General features: G+C 36.0%; 1 protein-coding gene across 1 annotated transcript in view; it reads right to left on the bottom strand.

The window, feature by feature from the left end:
• Positions 1 to 315: 315 nt before the first annotated feature.
• cdh7 (cadherin 7) overlaps positions 316 to 25,772 on the bottom strand; it is a 104,633-nt gene continuing 79,176 nt past the window's right edge. The window contains exons 8-12 of the mRNA XM_018095030.2: positions 18,024 to 18,160; positions 16,708 to 16,829; positions 16,070 to 16,184; positions 11,243 to 11,494; positions 316 to 2,646 (exon numbers count right to left, since the gene is read on the bottom strand). Of these exons, the coding sequence (XP_017950519.2) occupies positions 2,156 to 2,646; positions 11,243 to 11,494; positions 16,070 to 16,184; positions 16,708 to 16,829; positions 18,024 to 18,160 (1,117 nt within the window). The 3' untranslated portion in view covers positions 316 to 2,155. The remainder of the gene's footprint in view (positions 2,647 to 11,242; positions 11,495 to 16,069; positions 16,185 to 16,707; positions 16,830 to 18,023; positions 18,161 to 25,772) is intronic.

Consider the following 25,772-nt stretch of genomic DNA (forward strand, 5'->3'; position numbering starts at 1 on the left):
GCACACTGTAACGTATACCATGAGACAATGGTGTTCACCATGCCAAAGTCAATCTTCCACTAACCTCATAAATTGCGTTGTAATTGTGTTGAATTGTCTAACCGACCAAGAGGAATCTGTGTGCCTTCATTTTTTTTTTTGTGATGGCAATCTTTAGATAGAAATCTTTTAAAAATGTACTCACATGATCTTTTTATACATGTTCTTACATTTTAAGAGAAGAATATTAGGTTTTTCTAACTAGCTGGATTATGTCTTACCTGTTCCATTCAGAGCAATTTTGTAACTGGAGTACAAAATGAAAGGTGAACAAAATGGCATAATCTAATTGAGTACAATATTCTGGAAAAGACAGAAAGCAACATAGGATGTTGATTGATCTACAGAAGCAGAAACACTTAATACCAATAAAATGTCAGGTGGCATCCCATAACATCCCTGAAATCTCTTTTCAGTTAATAACTCCAATATAACTTGCTCCTCCCAAGCTTCATGCCTTTGGGTTATCTCAAATCTCTTTTACGCCTCATAATTAGTCAATAACTTACGCACATTCCTTTTGCCTAGGGAAAATACATATAACAATTAATCACGTAAGATGTTTCCAAAATTCTAATTACCTCTATCATGGTAATGCTACCTGCTTATTGGCTGCTATAGGTGATCAGACCTATAGCAAACATAGTACTTATTTACCCCATTCATGTATTATATCCCTATTCCTTTTTATAACATAAGCCTTAATAAGTAAGCTTATCTTGACCTCCTGTACTGGTTAGTGTCTTTGTATACATCTAAACATAGATAGCGCAATCTTTTATGGTACAGTGCTGTGGAATATATTGACACTTTAAATATACATGTTTATAAAAATAATGTTTGCATCACAATGTTCTTAAATATGCACCAAAGCCTGTTAGTGGTGGTTTACCATTATGTTTAAACGAATTTCTCTCTTATAAACCCGTTGTACTCATAAGTTTACCCCCTTCCCCCCACCCCCCCACAATTCAACATGAGTTCAATAAGTAGGATTTCTGCTGAACATACTTTTTGCTTATTGCTTTACTCATGAACAGTACATATGAGTATAACAATATGGTTTTTGTTATTTCTTGAACTAAAGAGGGTAAATGGGGAAATCAAAGCTACTCCATGTTTGGTCCTTGCAAGGAACATAGTTTGCCAGTACATAGATAATCCTACATACTGGACTCCATATAACAAAACAGTCACAATATGGGAAGGAAGGGAGTTGTATATTCATAATCTAATTATCTACCTCAAACAACTAAACATGGTGTAGCTTTAGTCTTTTGTTAAAAAATGATTAAAACCAGGCAAAAAACTTTTTTGGGCACATGCTCTCCCTATTCATTAAACTTATGTTGAAAAGGAGGTATACTGATTCTTTAAATTGTTATTGATGCCTGTTATATTATGTAATGCAGATAACAAAAACGTTGCTAGTTTCTTATAACCAATATAATCAATAGTACAAACTGAGGGCTTAAATATAGTCAATGGAACAAGAGCTTGCTTTAAAAATGTAACAAAATGTTACAGTGTTCTGCAAAGCTTCTGTATAAGCTTATATACCATAATTGAATATAAATTATTTAAAATTACTAGACTGTGTTTCTAAAAGCTCAATTTGCCTTCATACCATGGCCCTATTTTGTTTATGAGCAGCAGGTGTTTAAACATACAAGAATGTGTCCTTTCGCTCCAACAGCAAGAAACGTATTTATCTTGCAGGGGATTTATTTGTTCCAGGAGTTATATTGGAAAGTAATTTTCCAGTAAAGTATACGGTAATAACATTCTTTAAGCACACTATGTATTTCAAATGCTCTAATGTAATGTGCAAAAAAAACCATTAATTCCCAGCTACCAAAATCAGCCCCTAAATTTGCTGATTGCTAATAAAATCTGAATTAGCTGCTTCTACAGATTCAAAAATAAACACTTTGGTAATATTTACACTTGGTTGGAGTTTATAAAAGGAGGCCTGATCAGTGGAGTCCATAGGGCATTAGTGATAAAGAAAGGTTTCATAAATGATAATCCTAAAATGTTAGACAAATGTACATATACGTATTAGTCAATACTGAGTTTATCTTCAGTGCAATAATATACAGAAGATGTTCCAATGCTATGAATACAAGATGTCCTCCCCATTGCCATACATATCTGCAAGTCTTTTAAATCTAGGACCCCAGTCACTCAGATAATCATAATTGTGTTCAGAGTTTGAGCTGTTTGACTCTAGAGAACTTAGAGATTCTGCTACAGATCCATTTCCTTCAAATGCATATGTTTGCAGGGAGTCATAAGGTGGTGCACATGGATCCACATCAGCTTCCTTCAATCTTTCCCAGATAAATTCCCTGAAAATGACATTGTCTGGTGCACTTCTAATGGATGGTCGGCTCAAGAACTGGATTTCTGGAGTCACATCCCTCCTTGTTTTGCTATCTCGAATATTGAGATTTCTTAAAGCAGCCATGTCAAATGCTTCAGTGTCTTCTTCACCACCGCCCTCATCATCATATCTTACAATATTCTCTCTGACATCTCTTTCTTCATCAAATATTAATGGTTCTTTTTTCCGTCTCCTCATGGTCACAATTAGAAGGACAAGCACTGAAATATAAAATCATTCAATATGAATTAGAATAGCAATCATTTATTAATGACTCACTTTGAGTTACCAATTTCATAAAAAGATAAATAGATGTAATGTATATAGTGTCAGTAGCAGGAAATTCTGAAAGCAAGGCCAATCAGAGGTATGGGCCACAATGTCACAAATTGTGTTATAATTTAAGATAAACCTGTTGCAGTTTGCTAAAGTTCCAATATATTACTTCTTATGGGATTGTACAGTAGTGTTTTAATTAAAACAGTAGTGCTAAACAATATTAAATGCCTTTCTCTGGGTGGGATGATCCCAAATTTGTATTGGAAAAAAGGTGTAGCTGACCTTAAATTTATGATGTAGACAGTAATATTCTGAGACAATTTGCAGGTTGTATTTATGTTTCAATTTAAGATGATACTAGATTATTCAGGAGTGATGAGTGAATCTGTGTGAATGGGTGATGAGTGAATTTGCGAAATGGCAAAAATTAATGAAATGCATTGGAGGCGATGGGCATTTTTTGCGGCTACCGCTCAACTTTTTTTCTATACTGCTCAACTTTTTGTCCAGTAATTGGATTTTTTTTTTCTTTGAGAAACCTGCCGACAAATTCAGTATTTACTATTCAGCAGCTCTCCAGTTTGGAATTTCTGTAGTTATTTGGTTTTTAGGGTTTGATTTACCCTAGCAACCAGGAAGTGGTTGAAATTGGAAACTGGAGTATGAATAGGAGATGGTCTGAACAGAGATCTAAGGTAGAAAAGCAAGGCAAATAATTCAGAAGGTTTTAAAAATGAAGAACTGTTGAAAAGTTGCTAAAAATGTAGTATATCTTGCTGGTTATGCTAACATGAAGGAGGTGCTGTAGGTAAAACAAAAATACTACAAATTACCCCTATTGTAATTCACTTATGTGACTGAAAAGGCAAGTGTTGGATCCTTTAGGCATAAAAAAATTCATAGTTTTTCATACTGGACATACTTCATGGTCAATTTCCTCTTATAGGATTTTAAGAAGTTTGCCAGTGATTTGATTACTGAGTAAAACTGGCCATCATTAGATAGATGCAAGGTTATGTACTTTGGAAGAAATAAGTGGTAGAAATGTTATACACCTTGGGGCACATTTACAACAGGTACGAAATACAAAAAATTTGTATTTGGTTGTACTGTGCGTATTTTCTGTGCCTTTTTCGTAGTTTGCATGCCTTTTTCGTACATTTGCACAACTTTTTCGTACTTTGCAACAAAATGTGTGCGACAAAATCGTATTGTCGCGCCGAGTACGAAAGTTTTGGATTCATTCAAGCTTCAGTATTGTGAACTTTCCTTGAGCCAGGTTGGAGCTGCAGAGTGCCATTGAGTCCTATGGAAGGCTTCCAAAATCATGTACAGAAGGATCAAAGTTAGAAAGGTTTTCCCGCCATTTACGATCGTTCGGATATGAAAATTTTGTGACTTCGGATCGCCAATACGATATTATCATGACTATTATGATTTTTTCGTATTTTCGTGATATTTGCGATCATCAGAAATTATCGTATCCAATCCAAATTTTTCCCATTTCGGGATTCGAACTTGTACTTTGATGAATGTGCCCCTAAGGGGCTGATTTATTAATGCTCAAGTCTCCTGGCTCAAGCAATCAGTTACTGAAACTATGCGTGAGTTCTGTATGCGATCACCTTGGCTTGCTGTGACAATTTTCTCTTTTCGCCGAGCGGGTTTTAATAAAAAAAAATAAACAAATAAAAAAAACCTTTAGTTTTTTAAAACTAGTTTGGGAAAACATAAAAAGATCAGCAGGTAACTGGATGGCGAAATCAGCTTGAGAAATCGGTTATGCGTGAGTTTGGTCGGGAACTCACGTGTAAAAAATTGCTCAAGCTGGGAGGATCATTAATAAATCAGCCACTAAATAGTAGTGTAATAGTTTTCCTTAATTTAGAAAGATTTGGGGAGATTTGTGGATAGCAAGTTGTGTAACTTTCAGTAGTGCTACTAAAGCAAAGAAAGTACCTTCTTGCATAAAAATGCATTGACTCAAGGGATGAAAATTTAATTTTGCCCCTTTATAGGTCCCTGGTAAGGCCTCACATTGAGTATGCAGTGCAGTTTTGGGCTCCAGTACTTAAGACGGATATTAATGAGCTGTATAGAGTGCAGAGGCATGGAACTAAATTGATAAAGGGGAAGAATGATTTAAACTATGAGGTTATATTGTCAAGACTAGATTACCCTTTACAAGTACATTAGAGGACATTATAGACAGGTAGCAGGGGATCCATGCACCAGAGGCCACTTCTTTAAACTTGGGGAACTAAAGGAGCATAGGGGTTCTTCATGGTGAGGGCAGTGAGGTGGGGAATGCCTTTCTGAGTGATGTCATGATCTGTTAATGTCTTTAAGAGGGGCTTGGATGATTTCTTGAACTAACATAATATCCAAGGTTATTTTGATCTACAGCTAGTTAGATATTGGTATGTATGTATATATATATATAGCTCTGTAAAAGTATGTGCATATACTGTGCACTGGGATTTTTTTGGAGGGGTCGAACTTGATGGATGTTAACCTAACTTAACAGTTGGTCCACATATTAATTTACTTTATGTATGTTCAGGGGGTAATTTATCAACTGCTGAGTTAGATTTTTTTCTCGTTTCCAGTTTTTTTGCAATTGAAAAACTCGATTTCAAGTTATGGTTCGAAAACTCAAATGTCTGATATTTATTAATTGCAAAAAACTGGAACACTTGAATGTAAAAATTTGCCATCGAAAAGCTTGTGAGTTTCTATAAAATTCAAGCCATATTCTCAAACTTGATTGTTGCAAGTTTTCAGAGCTCTTAAACTTGAAAAATTCAAGATTTTCTAGTTTTTTATTCCAAAGATTTTTCCTTATTAATAAATATGCGAGTATTCAATATGCAAGTTTATTTGATTAGGAAAAACAAACTCAAAAATTGATAAATAAGCCCATAAATGTAGGTAACTGGAAGGTAACTGGCTATTCCCATTCTCTAAATAGTTGATACTTTAGATTAACACCACAGAGTGAATTATACATAAATGATGTAACAATTTGCTTTATTTAGACATTACATTATTAATGGCACTGTAGTTCTATTTTTTTCTTTTTTTTGAAAGATCATCAGAAAGGAGCAAAGGGAGCCACAACAAACAGCATATGGACCATTTGCCACACAATGGATTTTTTTAAAAAAAAAATACATCCTATATTGTTATTACACAGAGTTTTAGGACTGATTAAGTCATAAGAGTTTTGGGGATATAAGATGAAGGTTCAGTTGTCGATTGAGAAAGAGGACTATTGCTTTGTATTAGAATTTAAATATCCCCCATCATATATATATATATATATATACAATACATCAAGGAGGCTGGCACTCACGTTTAAATCCAAAACATCATGCCTGGGTGCAGTTCCGAAGTATGGAATATACAAAATGATGCAGGAAGGAACCGCTCTCACAGGTCTTAGTCATCCATAAAGAACTTTATTTAGAAAGGCACGACAACTGATGTTTCGGCTGAACCACCAGCCTTTGACAAAGGCTGGTGGTTCAGCCGAAACGTCAGTTGTCGTGCCTTTCTAAATAAAGTTCTTTATGGATGACTAAGACCTGTGAGAGCGGTTCCTTCCTGCATCATTATATATATATATATATATATATATAAACCATTTAATAGGGTGTCTGCCCTAATAAGTGATATTTTAAGAGTACTTATAGCCTAGTTTTGAAAATTCTATATTAGCTCCTAAACTTCAAAAAGTAAAACTTTCCTATAAAACTGCCAATTTTGTTCCATTTTTAACAAAATGAACTTTAGCCTGTGCTGCATACATATTCTAGCAGCTCCTGTGAAGGTCCAAGCTGCCAGCACTCCTCTGCGCTCCTGCTCAGGCAATAAAACAGTAGCCTCCATGTCTATGTGTCAGACATTGTGCTTTCCCTCAGATGTCAGTAAAAACATGATTGTGATGTGTCGTTCTTATTTTATTGCCTGAGCAAGAGAGCAGGAGAGCAGAGGAGCGCCTGTGGCTTGGAGCCTCACAGGAGCTGTCTAAAACGTGAAGCGCAGCATGAAATTCATGTATGTCAGAGAATTGTTGTTTTTTTCTTAAAAAACTGCAAAATTAATAATTATAAATTTACATTAAAAATCTGTTTGTTTTGATGTTTAGAACCTAATATAGAAATTTTTAAAAACAGGCTATTTATTCCATCTAAGTGATCAATGTGACCTTCTCTTGCACTCTAGCAATACCCCTAGCATCAAGTGTCTGCACATTCCCATCTAAACAAACAGAATGTGGCTGCCAAAAGTAAAGGTTGTTTTTATCACTGCAGTTTTTTTTTTCCTAAAAGCAATAAATGTTATCATTACATATATGATGAATTTCTAATGTACATATTAACCGCCATAATAAAATGTAAAACAAAAGTAAGACTGCTTCAGTCATGCAACATGAATAAGTATATTATTGTTTGTTGCTTGCATTTGCATGCGGATAACCCAAAACCAAAGCACTCTCTAAAACATACATTCATTTTGCCCACTGCAAGATAAATGAATTTAATTTAGTTTACTTTTATTTTGCTTCCTATTTGAAATATTTTCTTCTGTATTTAAGCCTATAGGGAAAACCTTTAAAAGTCTGACTTTTCTTCAATAATAGGGTGAAACACATTTTTTCCTGAAGCCTCCCTTGACACATATAACAAGCAATAAATTGCTTGTCATGTAGTAGCTACTAGGCTTCCTCTAATGATCCATCTATTAGTAGATGTCTTGAAAATGTAAAATATTGCTAGATAAGCCCTACTGCTTGCTTGATATATAATGTACACAGTGGTATACTTTTAAATTAAACAAAGGAGACAATGGTTTCAGGCATATTAATAAAAGTTTTCAGAAAAGCTTTAAGGATGAAATAAATGTGACCTTTAAAATGACTTTTAAATGTTGTTATTGTCTAAACAAGTAAAAGCAATATCAATTACAAGTGATAAGGGGCAATTTCCCATGAAGGAATAGGCAATTATTTTCTTATAGCTGTTGCCATACACATTAAAATTTGTATGTAAAGTTAGTTTCAAGAGAGTTATGAGATTTAAAGAAGATTCTTAAAAGTGAACAGAAAAAGAAAAGCAAGTGTGTATGGCACATTGTGAATATTCTGTGTTATAAAGAATATCAGACAGTGAAAGAAGTCAGCCTCCGCAATATTCCAGTGGTTTTACATATTTTATATATGAACACAGTACAGTTATAAGGGAGGGTTGGTAACAAGAATTCATTTTATATCCACAAACATAATTTTACTGGTATGATAAATGTTAGATATGAAAGACTCAAAGAAGTGTTGATGTGGGGTTGTCTTTGGGGGTGTGGGGTTGTAAAGGGTGTGCAGGGGCCTTATGGTTTAAAAATCAATTTGGTTCTTCTTCAAAGGAGAAATATTCACAAATATTTAACATAAGTAAAAAAAGGAATAGTACTTCTAATTTAAATTAAGGGGCACATTTACAAAAGCACGAACGCTCGAGCGTTGATGCGAACGCTCCGAGTGTATTTTCGCCGATTTTTTCGGGCGTCCGCACGACTTTTTCGTACGGCATACGACTTTTTCGTACAACGCACGACTTTTTCGGACGTTTGCACGAAAAAATCGGAAAGGTTTTACCGCTGTTTACAATTGTTCGGTACGAAAATTTCGGGACTTTCGGATCGCCAATACGATATTATCGTGACTAATACGATTTTTTCGTAAGCATTTTCGTGATATATGCGATCTTCCGAAATTTTCGTTTCCAATACGATTTTTTCCCATTCGTGATTCGGATTCGTGGATTAGTAAATGTGCCCCTAAGTGTATTGGTATTTTTATTAGGCAGCAAATAAGAATTGTCCTATCAATTTATACACAAACAATTTCATATACTCGGTATAGATGCTGTGGGTAAGTATAGTGAATTCATTATTCATGTGTTCTGATTAAAGAAATCAAGTTTCTGAATTAAAACACTAGTTACACTCTTAATTGCTAGTCATGTGTTCAGTGTGTGAGTAAATGTTATTACAATTCATAGTTGCACAAAATATAGAAAAAAATCTTCTGTCTTCTGAGCCATGTTAGAAAACAAGGTAACTATTATATATATATTCTTTTAATGTAAATGAATAACAAGATTCCCATATGAATAAATAAGAGCAGATGGTGACAGTAGTATGATACATTTTATTGGACCAACAGATGGTGACAAGGGTCTTGTATACAGCATTAAGCACAGTAAGGTGAATATTCACACTTGTGTATTAATATTTAGGAAAAGTTGTGTCCTTTTAATAAAGTGCCCTGTGATAATAATCACCAAACAGCTTGGATTCTCCTATCTTTTTTTCTTCTGAGTTTTTTCTGACCTTAGGTCCTAAGGAAGTGTCAAGAGATCCCTTTAATCCTGAAACCTCAAAGCATTACTTGGATTTTGATATAGTTTGTACTGAAGGCAACAACAGTTTCATCTTTCACTCTGAATACTGAAGCTAGGAGGTAGACTTTTATAGATGAAAATGTGAGCCTTTGCCACCAAGAAATAAATGGATACCATGCCGGTAGTTGTTCTAGACGCGGCAGTGAGCAGTTCAAGTAAACGTCCTTTGCTTATTCTTTTTTAAAGATTTATTGTTACTTGTAGTCTTACATTAAACTAAGTTTAAAGCAACTTAGAGAAATATAGCAAAGTGAAAAATTAAATCACTTTATTTGGCAAAGGTCACCAAAATAAATCTAATTTAAATTTTTTTTCATAAACTTGTAGCCCACTTTATAATCAGTTGTGGCACTACCTGCTGATATGTCACTGGTTGGCGCTTCCAGGAGTCCTGAGCCCCGCTTACTTTGGGGAACAGCTATTTCTTTATACCTTGGCGTGCCTCCACCCAGGATAGGGATAGAATGAACTATAACTCCCCTCCTGAGATCTTAATATAGTACTCCTTCTTGGGGACTCCCAGCACTCCTGGCACCTTGCCCCCTCACTGGGGTATATCCTTACCAGGTAGTGTAGATCCTCCAGGAGTAATACACACACACTCTGAAGTATGCTGAACCAAGTGTTGTGTTTATTTGAGGAGTGGCAGACAGCTTTTGCATACAGGATATGTCAGGATACCTTCAATTCCCCTAGGAGTCCCTCTCTCCTGGGATACCGGCCACACTCCAGCCAAATGACCCTCCCTTTGGAGTTCCCTCCGGTACTCACGCCGGAATACCCTCTCTAGGGCTATCCCCGGTACTCCCGACGAGCAGACACCCCCTGGAGACCTCACTCCGGAAATGTCACCCGGCTATCCCCCCCCCCGGATTAGGCAAACTCCTATTCCTATCTCTTTAGTCCCTGACTCCAGCTATTAGTGCTGGGAGATCTTAATCTCAATATGTCTCCTGGTGGGGCCAAGCTGCCCAGCTAAATACCCTGTCTGCCACTCCTAGAGCGGCCTATGACATATCTTCCTCTCTCAACCCAGCCTGTTACTATACTCTAGCCAGAGGGGTCCCAGGCAGGAAGACCTGGCTGCACATGGCTGCACAGCCTTATATACTGTGTGCACCACCCTGTGGCCATAACCCTGAACTGCAGGGATACTCCCTTTCTTAACACAAAAACAACTAGGACCACCTTTAGGTGTCCAATTCCCTAAGGCCACCCTCTAGTGCCTGTCAAAGGAGAACCCATCCTAGGGGCCCAATTTTAGAGATCCCTACAAACTATATAGTAAAAACAGAAGACAGACTTAGGGGCTGATTTACTTACCCACGAACGGGTCGAATGGAGTCCGATTGCGTTTTTTTCGTAATGATCGGTATTTTGCGATTTTTTTCGTATGTTTTGCGATTTTTTCGGATTCTTTACGAATTTTTCGTTACCAATACGATTTTTGCGTAAAAACGCGAGTTTTCCTATCCATTACGAAAGTTGCGTAAAAAGTTGCGCATTTTTCGTAGCGTTAAAACTTACGCGAAAAGTTGCGCATTTTTAGTAGCGTTAAGTTTTAACGCTACGAAAAATGCGCAACTTTTCGCGTAAGTTTTAACGCTACGAAAAATGCGCAACTTTTTACGCAACTTTCGTAATGGATACGAAAACTCGCGTTTTTACGCAAAAATCGTATTGGTAACGAAAAATTCGTACAGAATCCGAAAAAATCGCAAAACATACGAAAAAGTCGCAAAATGTTCGTTTTCAAGTCGGAACTTTTCCAATTCGGGTCGGATTCGTGGGTTAGTAAATCAGCCCCTTAGCTTAGCTAATGAAGAACACCTATATTTACTTTATATGATACACAGCATTATTTACTTGCTGTGGTTAAATGTTAGTTCCATTTAGGAGGTCAAACTTAACAATGTGCACTGCCTTTTGCTATTGAGTAGTTAGCATTGAAATAGGAAAGATGCAGTAATGTAATTTGGCTTTTTCTACATTCCTTTCGTTACATGCCAGTGGATTTAAAATCCTTTGTGATTGTCTCGCTGTATAATATGTTTCTGAAACAAGTTAAGATACTTACCAAGTAAAGTCAAGACACAAGCTAAAATTGCTATCAGCGCCCCAGTGCTTAAACCAGCTGGTAACGTGTATGCTTCAGCACTGCAAGACTGGGCCAAACCATCTGCATCACAATCACAGACTCTAATAGTCAGGGTATTTGTACTGCTGAGGGATGGAGATCCACTATCAACAATCACAATGGGCAAATAAAACACAGACTGTTCCTGCCTCCGAAATCCACCTCTTCTTGTTACGACTGATGCTGAATTATCTGCAATTAAGAAATGAATATATAATATTATCAGTCTAGTTATTAGAGATAGGGAACTTTTCATTGTATAAATCCAAAACAGAATTGACCTTAGCAGGTCAACAGATAAACATGAATAGCACAATATGAATCTTTTTTTTTTTTTAAATGTTTTATTTGTATTCTAGTGAGGACGAGGCACCCTCATTTTCACTTTGTCCCAAAGGCAGCTGCAAACCATTAAATCAATATCTGCACATGAAAGTAGTTGATCAAATAAGTAGATACTGCTGTATATTAGTCACATCTAATTCAGTCTAGTGTTAGAAAGTAGATGCAGTAGATCTTATAGTCACTCAAACAAAAGGTTTAGCAGAACATTAGCATCAAAATGTTGTTTATAACCATAATACAAATTTAATTTTGCTGTATTAAAATATCTGTCAGCTAGATGTACAGCAATGTCAAGAAAATGTCATATTGCAGCTGTTCAATCAAAGAAGAATTGAGAGACAGGTAATTTCTCACAGCTCTTCATTTTTTCACTTGTTTGTCAGAGACGTATATCACTTGGCCAAAATCAATTAAGACCATCTACAGTGCAAAAAAACAAGAAAGCAAGTAGGTGTGTGTGTATTTATACACACTTACAGTATATATTCCTGTGAAATACCCTTGATAAAGGTCCAAATATAGTCTTATTTATTTTTAATTGCTTGTAATCTACAGTGATTGAAAATAAATAAAATTATTTTTAATTGATAGTGCCCTGATCTTTATATAAATATGCTCTGTTCTGAGAGCAAGGTAAGCAACAGGAGCTACAGTATATTGTGGAATTGGGAATCACTGCAGAAAGCAGTGAGTTGAAAAAAACAAAACATTTCTGTTTTCCTGGACAATTGTCTCTTAGTTAATGGGGAATTCCATGAAGAAGCAGGATTCCCTGGTAGCAAAGGACTGGCAACTATCTGCTGCCCTAAAGACTGAGAAGTGAGCAGCAAGCTGCTGCTAAGAGAGCACAGGGAATCTCCAAAGCACTGTGAGTGTATTTTTCATTTGCTTGTATTAGATTAATTTGCCCAAGTCTGACTGTGGGTCCTTTAAAAAATGACAGATTCTTTGTCAGCAAAACTGCCAATTTTTTGCTTTACATAATTTCTTCTGTCTAAATGTCTGTGTGAAATAAATACACAAGCAATGTTTGAAACACTTTGTATCTGTCTGTAATCCATGTAAAAAGAGAAGGAGCAGCCACTACTACCTAAAGGATGATTCCCCTCAACAATATATTTATTATATATATGGAGAAGAGAAGATCAGGTACTGTAGTGGTATGAAATAAAGAAGGTGAGTTGTAGTGATGAGCGAATTTTTTTGGTAGGCATGGATTTGCATCGAATTTCCGCATTTCCATATAGGCAAACTGACAAATGCCTTTCGCTAACTTTTCACCGTTTCACAAATTTTCTTGCCATTGCACAAATTTTATGGCGAATCAAAACGGGACAGATTCATTCATCCCTAGTGAGTTGTTAATTATAATGAAGGGGCATATTTACTAAAAGTGGAAAAAAGTTTTTGTTCCTCGTTGGGGTGAGTATACCTGGGCTACTCTGCTCATTATTCTATTTAAATCTGTGGGCTGTGGTTTTAAAGATAAGGGTATCACATGACTCACTGCAAGTTTAGTATTAGAAGAAACACATGTACCCCTATTTGTCTTGCTGCTTCACTCAACCTGCTCCTGGAAGCCTTTATATGTAACACTAGTGGGTACAGCTCCAAAAGCAGCAATGCAATTTCATCTATTTATATAAATAGTTCTTGTAAGACTTATTTTTTTCCTCTGTAAAAGTATCTTTCACTTGGTGATAATCAAGAGAGCATCATTTTATGTTGATGGGATAACAATTTTATTGGCTTGTTTTTCTAGTTGTTTAAATACTTTTACTAGTCTTGAGCATTGTGCTCCATATTATGGAAAAGATCCTCAAAGCCTCAGGTCCCTAGCATTCTGGCTAGTAGGTACAGAGTAGTATATATACAGTACACACACATGCATATGCACAGATTCTTGGTTTAACACTCAAGAGCAATCACCTGTATATCATGCTCACTCTTCCCAAAAGCATAATTTATATAACAGTATATAATTGGTTGGGGGGGGAGGGGTTCCAGGAAGCCAATTCCTATAAATTCCTATAAATGTCTACAACCTTCTAACTCCCTATAACAGGAATCACTCTTTAGGATGCTGAGTTGGGGTTAGGTTTGTCTTCCATGATTGACTTTTAGGTCTGTTAATATCTTCTTCTTAAAGTGGTCAACTGCAACTGAGCATTAAACCAACATTTGCTAAAGAGCCCCACACAACACAGAAACCATATATGCCTATCACTGAAATCTGTTCCTTCAAAAAGTGTGAATAAATTCCATTTTTATATGCTGAAATCCAGCTGCAAAACAGTTCTTCTTATTCCGCTTCATTTGAAATCCTGGCAGGGGAGGAGGGACTTAAACATTGATGTTACACATTGTAGCAACTTCTCCACAAACAGCATGCAGGACCTACATAACCCATAATGCATTGGACTATGATGTTCCTTTTCTTATTGACATCATGTGTGCAGGGAATTGTGGGATTTGGAGGATGCAGGCTGAAGACAGGCTGAAGACAGGCTGATGACAATCAACTATTGTTACACTTTTCTTTTTTGAGTCTCAAAGTAGTCAGCCAGATCAGCAGGAGAACAGGGGGCCAGGCTTAGGGAACTGAAAAAATCATGACGGCTGCATGTTTTTTAACTGATGTATAGTGTAAAGTTCCTTGAAATCATATTTACTTTTAAAAAGCTTAAATTGTGTTTAAGTGGAGTTCCCCTTTAAGCTAATATTCAATTTGGCATGGGATGCGTAGCATTATTATAACTAGAGTGTTTGGATACCAGGGTAGACACAGGAGGAGATCTCCAACACCACCCTCCTACACTAACCTACTGGAATATCAATAAGGGCTGTCTTTACAATAAGGAAAATGTGTGTTGTTTTTAATGGGCACAGGTTACTGCAACAATGATGCTTTTTATATAATATGACTTTACTGAGGCAGATCTGAATGAATGTTTTACATCCTCGATATACTATGTGTTGGATGTATTTACCTGAATACATTTTTTAAATGCTTTTAAAAGTATGTTTAAGGCTATCTGATGTTTAATAAAGCATGCCTTTTTAAAGAACTCAGCATTTTGGTGTGGTTCCTGTTATAGTGTCTTGAATAACTTTGTACTGAAAACAATATATATATATATATATATATATCCAGAAAGAGAGAATCACATTTACAAAATATCACATGGGTGTGACAGACGCTCACAAAACAAAATGTGCAGGCAAGAAGCTTTTTCTTTTTTTCAAATGATGTCCTTGAAGATGTAATATACTGTCTTTGATCTGTGATACCATTGAAAACAGTTACCATGACATTGCTGTATGATATGGCTGAGCAGACAGTTGTCTGAAAAAAGAAAGCACGCTGTAGAGGTTATCTAAGCAGCATGAATAACACAATAAAAAAAAGGCTATTGTCGTTTTGATTAAATAATTGCATACTGCCAAATGTATTTCTGTTTAAAAAGTTAAATGAAATTACAAATCCAAAGATTCAGAATTTGCTTTGACACTCTTCTTTGATGTAAAAAAATGCTGAAAAGCCTTCTTACACAAAAATTGGCGTGCAAGTAGTGTCACGACACCGAACAAATGACATTCTTCCTCCTAAACGCAATGCTTAAGATTCTAGAGATAATAACATGGTTCACTGCTTATGCACAACATTACAATAAACTAGCGACTTTTGTCTCTGTGGCTTGACTTAAACTTATGCCCTCATGCCAACGTGTAGTTAGTGGGGCTCCACGATAAGATGATGGATCATAAGGCATTTGATAATATGAGACAAGTTCATCTAAAGTGCCAATTTACTACATCCCTAAAAGCTATAGAAGTAAAATAAACTTACCCTTTTGCAATTTAACAAAGAAGTCGCGGTTGCTGTTAAAAAAACTGTTTTGTTAATGTGCCTTCTACACATATGTTTTTTTTATTTTGGGCCCCAGCATTGTGTTTAAAGCTATTGAAGCGTATTGTGTAAGATAAACACAAGCTGGCATCTAGGCAATAGAATCTGGTAACCATTTCCTTTCAGGAGTGAAAGCCAATGCATTACAATCTGCAAAGGTAATACTTTGGCATTTTTTAAAGTGGTATGGACTGTGCCTGCTTCAGGCACAGTCCACTTTCTATCCAGGCGAAGAAAAACCCAATGCACTCCCATCTGCTCTATCCAGTATCTGCACTGACAGACACAGAAGATAAAAGCTGAGCCCCATTCCTCTGTGCCATTAGCCTTAAAATGTTCTTGACTTCCAATTGTTGGCCTAGCTCTGCTATATATATGAAACTACATACATAATTATATATACATAACCATGTTTTACTGTATACTTTACATTAAAGCTAGCTTTTAAGAACAGTTAATTCCACAGAAGTTTTCCACTTCGATACTAGTATAGTCATTTAAAGATTCCTTACCCTTGTTGTCTTGCAAAGTAAAATTGGCATTGCTGGCATCTGCTGGCAAAGTGAAATAAAACCAATGGCCACTTGATGGATCATCTTTATCAACTGCTCGTATTTCCTGAATAACCTTTGGAAAGTAAAGACATCATTAATTTAATAAATTTAATAAATGAAATGTGCAATGCAAGCTCTGTAGTATCACTGCAATTTACATCATTTTACAATGACAGAAAAATGTTATGAGCATCCATCAAAAGTGTATATTGGGTGCATTGTAGTTATTATGGCTGCAATTGTTGTTTTCATTTTTCATTTTTATTTAAATATTGTTTCTACTCTTTTTTTTTTTCTGGACCAACCACAAGTCATGTCTTGGCGCATCCTAGCTTTGCTCAAAAGCATCAGATACTGTATACTGGCATCCTTCAGCATTCCTTATTGTTTAGCCCCTTGCTAAGGATCCACATCTGCATTCATATCTGCATTTGCCTTGAAACCCCTTATTTTATACTCTCTGGTTAAACCACTTATGATCTCATAGCTATTGGTCTGTGAATGGCCAGATTTATATATGTAACTATTTATGTATGTTGATTCTGAACAGGTTTAAAAAAATGTATATACTGTATAAACCAAAGGAAGAAACTTACTTTTCCAGGGGAAGCATTCTCACAAACTGTAGTCTCATATTCATTTGCAAATTCAGGTGCATTATCATTAATATCCAGTATGCTTATTGCAACAAATCCTTTACCAATCTGTGCAGGATTTTCTGGAAGAATTAAACAGAATAAGGTTGTTCAAAATATAAAGAAGTGTCATTTTCCCTTGGGCATACTTTTGCTATTTCTAATTTTTTAAGGCTTCTATTTAATGTGCACAGACATTGTTTCTATTGTATGACTTTGTCTCGGTGTCTACTGAGCAGGTCATTGCTTTTCTTCCCTGGCATTTAGCTGAAGACTGACTTCCAAGGAAGCAATGCAAGTTCAGATGTCCCTATTCAGTTCCTATAATCATCAAAAAGTTTCCAAGCATGACCCAAGATAAAAGGTTATTGCTTCTATCTTTTTTTAGAATATTAAGACCTTTATCTGAGTACAGTGTGATTTGGCTATATCTTAATGATCCATATCTTAACAAAATTGTCAGCACAATATGTTTGTACTTACACTTTCTTTTTTGCCAAACTATCGCTGTTGCTTGATACCCTTGAAAGTTTAGATAATATGTTAAATAGATGACTATGATTTCTGCTCTTAATCAACCAGCTATTGGACACATCAGATAATCAGCTTGTCAAAGGTAGTATACTGTATGCGTCCCTGAGTCAATAAGTGGATAACTACATTTATGGTATGCAAAGGGATTAGGTTATAAGGGAACCCCAAGTACAGGTATGGGATCCGTTATCCGGAAACCCAATATCCAGAAAGCTCTGAATTACAGAAAGCCTGTCTCCCATAGACTCCATTTTAATCAAATAATTCAAATTTTTAAAATCGATTTCCTTTTTCTCTGTAAACATAAAACAGTGCTTTGTATTTGATTCTAACTGAATTATAATTAATCTGGATGCAAAATAATCCTATTGAGTTCAATTAATGTTTAATTGATTTTTTAATAGACTTAAGGTATGAAGATCCAAATTATTTAAAGACATCTTATCCGGAATACCCTTGGTCCCGGGCATTCTGGATAACGGGTCCTATACCGGTATATATTGTGTGGGGGTCAGTTAGTCAGGTAAATGTAGTGGGTCCCTGTGTACTGGAAAATGTTAAAGTTCTGGACCTCTGAGGACTGCGGGAATTGAGTCTATAAAGCCAGTCAGATAATGTTATCATGGGATTATCTGCATGTGACTATACTACAAACAAATAAATCCTCTTATTGCTATAACTAGAAAAATGTCAAAAACAGCATGTGAATATAATCCAGAAGCTGCATTAAACATGAAACTTACGACTCTCAATTGCTAATACTGTGATATTATGGACAGCATTAGTCTCTCTGTCCAAAGGCTTTGCTATGGTAATAAGCCCACTGTTAGCATCAATGTTGAAAACTCTCTCCAGGTCCGTATTACGATCAATTGAATATCTGCAATAACACATAAAAAGTGTGCAGTTTTTAGACATGGAGAATATTTTAGCATCTACATACACAGTCATAATTTCTTAACCATAAAAAATCATAATGAATTATGATGTTATTTTTTCTCTGGCCGAATAATAAGCCTCAGTAAGATGACAAGGGGACTCCTCAATTTCCCTTCGCCTTCAGCCATCCCTCTGAACCCCATTGTTACATACATTAATAAAACACTAGGAGCCGGAAATGGGTAAAAAGAGGCCACAGCATTTATTTACATTTTATCAAATAAATAGGACCTTGCCAGCCTCACCCCAAAGCAATATTCAAAGCCAGAATTCCATAAGAGATCGCTACTATGCTCTGCTGTTCCTTACTGAAGACTTGAGATCAGCACTATGTCATTATATCCACCACTGAGTATTAGGCTGCCTCTGCCTACAGAGAGGATGGCCCCAAACTCTGCTACCAGCAGGAGCTGCATCTCCCACCATGAGAGAAGTTCAGCAGCCCTGCTGCCGGTCCTGAATCTGCAGTGCCTCGATGATAGGAAATCCAAGCAGGCTGTCACCTAGCACAAGCAGTAGTATCATCTGTATCAATCAACCCACCGTGCAGTCGAAGCTCCTTTCTCCCTCTTCTAAAATTTCCTGTGCAGTACTCTGGCAAGGTCCTACCGCTGCTGTGACAGAAACAACTTAAAATACATTAACATATATCCACTGTTTTGATCCAGAGGAAGGCAAAAAACCCAGCTTGAAGCCTGTGCCAATTATGCCTCAAGAGGGAAAAAATTCCTTCCTGACCCCACCTGGCGATTGGAAAATTCCCTGGATCAAGGATTTGACTTTTATTTAACAAAATTAATACCATGCAGACTCTCACATTCATACTGTATGGTGTTACCGAAACCACAATAACAGTGCATATAGGAAAACATTCACATTCTGTTATTAATAGATAATATGGGAGCATAAAGAAGAAAATATCCTGGCATTTTACAAAATATGCAAAAAAGAGGGGAGGGTGGGTGGGATGTTTCTACCTGTTCAGAAGATAGGAAGTGAACTCCTTCTTTTGTGACATCACATCCCTATCTTTCTCAACCCCCCAGCCCAGCTTTCCCCCTCCTTAACTTACTGCTTCTCACCCAATCACAGCTGCATCTGATTTTTCCAATCTTTAAACATAAACCAGTGTAATCTGGCTGCTGGTCATTCGGATCCCTTGTCGTGCAGCCCCTGCGTTTATAGCTTCAGGGCTTCCTATCTATTAGGGTAACAGTGATGAATTTCTTGTAGAATTTCATTTTTAGCTCTCTCCTTTGGCAAATTATTTGGTACATAGCCATGTATACACCACTATTGTTTCATTTGTTAAACTGAGGGTTCCAAATCTAGTTGTCAATACATAGGGAGGCATTTACTAATGTTCGATTTTTTTTATGATTCATATTTCAGGTTTTTTTGATGCTTGCATTTGTGCAACAATATGAAAAGGTTGCACTTTTTACTCTTTTCCCCACATCTTTTTCTGTGTATGTTTTTTTTTTAATTTGGATCTTTTAATAAATGACTAGATTTTCATGTTTTTTCTAGAAATGAGTTTCAAAAAACTCTAAAACTACAAAAATCTGAATATTGATAAATGCCCTAAAGGGCAAACTTTATTGTCAGTGAACTAATGATATTTAAGCAATGTGATGGAAAGGTTAAAGTACTACAACATAATATAACATAAAATAAATGTTTTGTTATTATTGTTATCAGAAAGGTACATTATAATGTACAGGATAGTAAGATAGCAGCCTTGTAAATTGGCATAGATTTTGTTCAAATAATGATGAAATTATTAGTATCGCCATACAAATAATTCATTTCTAAATTTATGTGCAATTGGGAAACACAGTTGAGTTGTTTGCAAGTGAAAATAGAAATATGGAGGTCAATACACCAGAAATTCTGTTTAATGAAAATATTTAATCACATAATTACTACCATGAGTGCAATGTTTTAGAGGCTTCTGACCCTTACAAGGAGACATATCTGTTACACTCATTTCATTTAAATGATTTCTCTTTACTGGCACAAAGCCCAGGAATATTGTGTACTTTACTGCTACTATAAAACACATTTCATCTGGAAGATTTTGTTATTTCTACACCTGCTTTCCACCCCCACCCATGCATAAGGAAAGTATGTGGCAATCCAGATTTAAAAGTCAATCCCCATCTAAAAGATTACTTTTGGTTAACAGATGCTATTGCAGCTTTATACTGATTCCAAAAGAGAATCTGATGCACACTTGCACAGCCATTATTATGTTTTAAATACAAACAGTACTGCACTATTGATTGTTACACTGTATGACAGTAGTTGCCCAATCCTGTGCTAAAGAAATGGTGTGTTTTTGCTACTGACCTTATTAGAGAGGCACCTCTGAGCAGCCCTAAGCTAAAACCTCCCGCTCTTACTTGTCAGTTATGTGCTAGGTAATTAAAAGATACATTTGTAAAATGAATGTGCTATGAATGAAGGGAAGAATTTTTTAAAGATTCTGAATATGTAATTGGAAATCATTGTTTAATCATGATCATATTGACTAGTTTTGCCTTGATAAATATGTATAACTTTGAGAAGCAGTTGTGCTAAAATAAGCCAACAGTCAGTGCCACGCTGTTTTTTCTCTTCCTTATAACAACAACAACTATTAAAGGCCTGAAGCTATTTGTTCTAATGAATGAGGAATAGATACCAAAATCACCTAAAGCAAGGCCAAGAGTGGATCTAGCTAAGAGGGAAACATATAGACCAGGCAGTTTTGGAGAAAAAATGAGTATATAGTTAACTACATATAGTAAAGGAATATGCATGATGTAAGCTTGGCTGTGTAACCAGTACAGTTTACTTATAATATCATGCAGTAAGTATTGAGATGATTGTACAAGGCTGATATTTGCTATGGGCACAATTGCTTATAAAAGGGGTTTCAGAATGACTATGCTTGTGAAAATCATGGCATTAAATCAAAACCTGCCCAGTCGATCCCACATCAAAACAGTGTGGGGGTCTTTCAGTGTCTGGTCAAAGAAAGTTTAGAGTCAGGGGACCTGGGATAGCCACTATTAGCAGAATATAAACATTCAATCAAGTCAGCCATTCTTCTGAAAATGAAGCTGAATCTTGTGTCTCAGCCTGACAATTAAATATTCCAAACCAGGAGGCCTGCTTATAAAACCCAAGTACTGCAATTCTTCGGCTAGGTCTAATATTTTTTTTAACAGCAAATACAGTCTGTTTGAAAAAAATTAGGTAATAACAGGTAGAATTATTCTTTGGAAATTCCCCTTCTAACTTTACTTGTGGGTATAGAGGTGTTGGTAATACTCTAATAAAAAGAGATGATGAAGGTGCCAAGGAAGCCATTTTGGATGAATTCATTTCAAACAAAATTTACAAAAGGTTTATCAAGAATATAGAATTCTGCTCTTTTTTTAAACAATAGGTTGAAGTTTATAATGACACTGTGAATGTTTGTTTAATAAGAAGAAGCGATGAGTTAAATGTTTTTATTGTACAGACCTAAATGTACAAATATAATTATCCAATTGGCAATAAACATACATACAGTACATAATGTTTTAGCTTGCAGTGACTTCCATTCTGTTAAGAAGGACTAGACATTGCAAAATATGTTGAGAAACAGGGAATTAGAAGGACAAAGATAAATCCAACAGCTTATTCTTTTGTAAGTGCAACATTACTTTTAATAATTTCATTATTCATTTCTACTTCCATCCTATGGGGAACTAATATACGTGGCACGTAGACACAATATTGTGTAGTGGATATCCTTGACAACCCAACATAAATAGTAGATAGAGAAGTACTTTGTTAACCACTTAAGAAAATGTACATATTCTGAATAAGATTGGAATTAGTGAGGCAAATGTGATATTATGATAACAATGAAGTTAGAAGGGGTGGTAATGAATAGCTGAAGCTGGAATGTTTGACTATTTTTCACAGTTAACTCTCAAGCTAACATGATCTCAAAATAACTAAACTATGCAATTATTCTTGCATTTATACATAATGGAATATTTTAGAAAATAACACCAGAGAAGTTAATCCTTTTAGTTTTTGAAAACGGTTGGTAAATTTCAAGCAGATGTCCAAAAATATGCCATTGTGTCTAAATGTCTACTAATAATTTATAAAGAATATAGCTGTGCTCCTGTGCTACTGAATACAGAAGCACTGTTGTATTATAAAGTCCATAGGGTTCATTTACAATGAACCGCACAGTGTGCAAAGTACAATAAAAAGTCCTCAATCACATTACACATTGCATGGTGCATTGTGCCTCTGTGCTCTGTTTCTGAGTACAGAGACCTGCAGATCCCTGAACTATTACAGCACTGGCTGTGTTAGTCTGTGGGCACTAAGGGGTATGCTCTTGTGGCCCTTAGTGCCCTTGCACTTGTGCCCCCAGAGTTATTGACCGCTTATGTCCTTGAGGGATTTGTGATCATACCAAGCCACAAACAATACGTCATTCTTATTCAGCTTCCATCGCACTACACGCATAAGTTCCTGTCATAAGTTGCTGACGTCACTTTCGCCTTCAGATACGAAAGTGAAGAGCGAGTTTACATTAAGTGTGTATGTATAAAAGTTTGTCATTGTTAGTGATGTTCATTCTGCTCCTGAGGAATCGTGACGATACACGCGAAACGCGTAGAGTTTGCTTGTTACTCCTATCTTTCACCACATAGTCTGTTTTGTGCAGGTTTTTATTATAATAAACAGTATTAAACTATATTTTGTTCTTTCTCATTCTAATGTGATTGGAGGACTCCTGTACCATCATTAACACTACTATCAACACTCTGCTAATTTGCTTTGGTGTGCTGTACAATTGTATTCTCGTGAGTGCATTAACTCACCATCATCGGTGGAGAAAACTTATTATTTAAACAAGTTCCAGTCACAATATTTTTATTTATTATGGCACTTGAAGGTGTGAATTGTGTATAAGGAAATACTACACTATATATTTTCACTTTCTTTTCTTTTTACTTTTTATGCGCTTCCATTTTATGCTGTTTGGACAAAGCTACAGGCTGCAGGAGTAATACTTCCTATATATTACAGTGGTCAGTGAACCTGAGGGGTTCTGTATCCTTGTCAAGAAATAGAGGGTTTATCGAGGGACCAAAGATTACAGCTTACCTCAAATGTCAAACCCATTATTAGTGTATGAGATGTCACAGAGGAGTACACATCTGCTCTGTTTTTAGACTTCTTTAATACTGCAATATGAGTAATATACATTATACAATATAATTCTTGCCACAACATAAGTAAACTGCACTTCAGTTCCCAGATTAACAATGCCAGGATATTATGGTAAATAATAAAGTGCATAAGGATATACAGGTTATGCAAAGGTTATACAGATTTTGCATATGATCCTGGGGTTTTGTGTATAATGTAGCAGACACAAGTATATTTTCGAAAAGCTGCATTCTCCCTATCTCCTAATTTTTTGCTTCAGTGCTTTTCACAGCTCCAAAGCTGCACTGGACACTCAGCCTTTGATTTGGGTTAAGGGGCTGTGAGAATCTCTGATAGGATAAAGATACTTTTAACTTATGTAGCTTTGCTGCTTCAGTTCCCAGCACTTATTGCAAGGGAAGTTACCTAAAGTGTGATGAATTATCTCATTTAGAATAAGGCACGCAAGTATTAGCCTTGACACCTGCTTAGATTCCTATAGCTTATAAGTCAGCACAGTAAGGCCAACAACCCAGGGCATCACAGACCACAACAGTAGACACATTGATCAGTTTCTCACTTTTATAACCAAGTGAATGGTATATTCACTCTGGGACAATAATAACAGGGTGTATGACCCAAGCATAATATGGCAATTTAGCTAAAGCTATGTGGGCAGTCTCTTTTTCTGTCTACAGATTGAAAAACTGAATGTTTTCCTTGCTTTCTACTACCTGAAAACTGCTGGAATCTAGAAATGTGATTGTAACATAAAGTGTCATGTTTGCATCAACTATACACAATCCAATATCCACAAAGGGCCATGGTGCTATTGTTAGTATTGATATCCAGACAAATTACCCAGAGACATCCATTTATTTGTCATTGTTTCTCCTTAGTAAAATTATGTAGATTCTATAATAAACTATAGTTAATAAAATAAGGTAATCTATAGGTAAACTGACATTCTGTTTCAAAACCAAAGCAAATTAAAATATATGTTGTTTCAAGTCAGATTTTTGCAAAATACAGTCATAAGAAAAAAAGGCAACCTTTCGAATCAATAATTTTATATAAAGCAGTGAAGCAGGAAACATATTTCCATATATTTTCAGCCACCACAGGCATAACAATATTGAATAAATGAGCACTTTATTAATGAGCACCTAAAGCTACTATATGCTACTATAGGCCATACCTCCCAACATTTTGAAAATGGAAAGAGGGACAAAAATAAATGGCGCGCACATTGCTGCAAGTTAATTAAAGTTTGAACACATCTCTGGGGGTTTTGGGGTCCTGTTTTATGTGTTATTACAGTTTTACTGAAAAAGGTGAAGTTGCCCTTTAAGCTGAAAGTCTCAGTTCCCCTAAGAGACCTGTTTAGCTTATTAGTTACAATTGTATCGTGACTTTCGGATTGCCAATACGATATTATCGTGACTAATACGATTTTTTCGAAAGCATTTTCGTGATATTTGCAATCTTCAGAAGTTTCCAATCTGAATTTCATCCATTTGGGATTCAAACTCGTATTTTGATAAATCTGCCCCTTAGTCTGCATGTCTGTGCAGGAGTGAGGCATTATGGGAACTTTCTTTACACAGCTCAGCGTTTTTTCTTCCTGTTTGGCTTCTGATTTTCTGAACAGGTGAAATATGGGGAGACTTAAGGGCACTATTAAGACAACTGAAGGTATGCCTGCAGCTTGAGATTAACTCTTTACTAGCCTTTCCTTCTCCTTAAATTTAAAGCGAGAAACAATGTTTCTAAGTGCAAGTGACGCTTTTAAGATTTCTGGGCTCTGCCAAAAGCTACTTTTAATTAAATTTGTATCTTTTTTAGCGTTCAGGCAAGAGATCAATGGGAAATGAGGGACTTTTTGGTAAGAGTCCGGGACTGGGGGCTGAGCTGTCAAAAGTGGGACTGTCTTGCGAAAATCGGGACAATTGGGAGGTATGGTATAGGCACAAAAATCCCCAGGAAAATATTGCCATGTATTGTCAATGTCAATGCAAGGAGTTGATGTACCAATGTCTAGGTATAACAGCCTTGCCAACACTATTTTACGACCCCCATCAGAATCACTTCATGTACCTTCTGGGCTGCTGGTTTATCTAATCCCTGATCACTGTAATCCCTTATTTACTCAAGTGCTTATTTTATTATGATAGTTTAATTATCTTATCTTGTCTCTAACATCCTTCTGTAGGTATTTAGCAATTGTATGTCAGATGTGCTTTCTATTTGTTATATGAAACAACTTGGCTATAAATTACATTTTTTTTTACCACATGTGTGGTTAGCTTGGTGCACAGAATGGCTGAAATGAAATGAAATAT

Source organism: Xenopus tropicalis, chromosome 6, assembly GCF_000004195.4.
Source record: "Xenopus tropicalis strain Nigerian chromosome 6, UCB_Xtro_10.0, whole genome shotgun sequence".
In the NCBI taxonomy this organism is placed as follows: Eukaryota; Metazoa; Chordata; class Amphibia; order Anura; family Pipidae; genus Xenopus; species Xenopus tropicalis.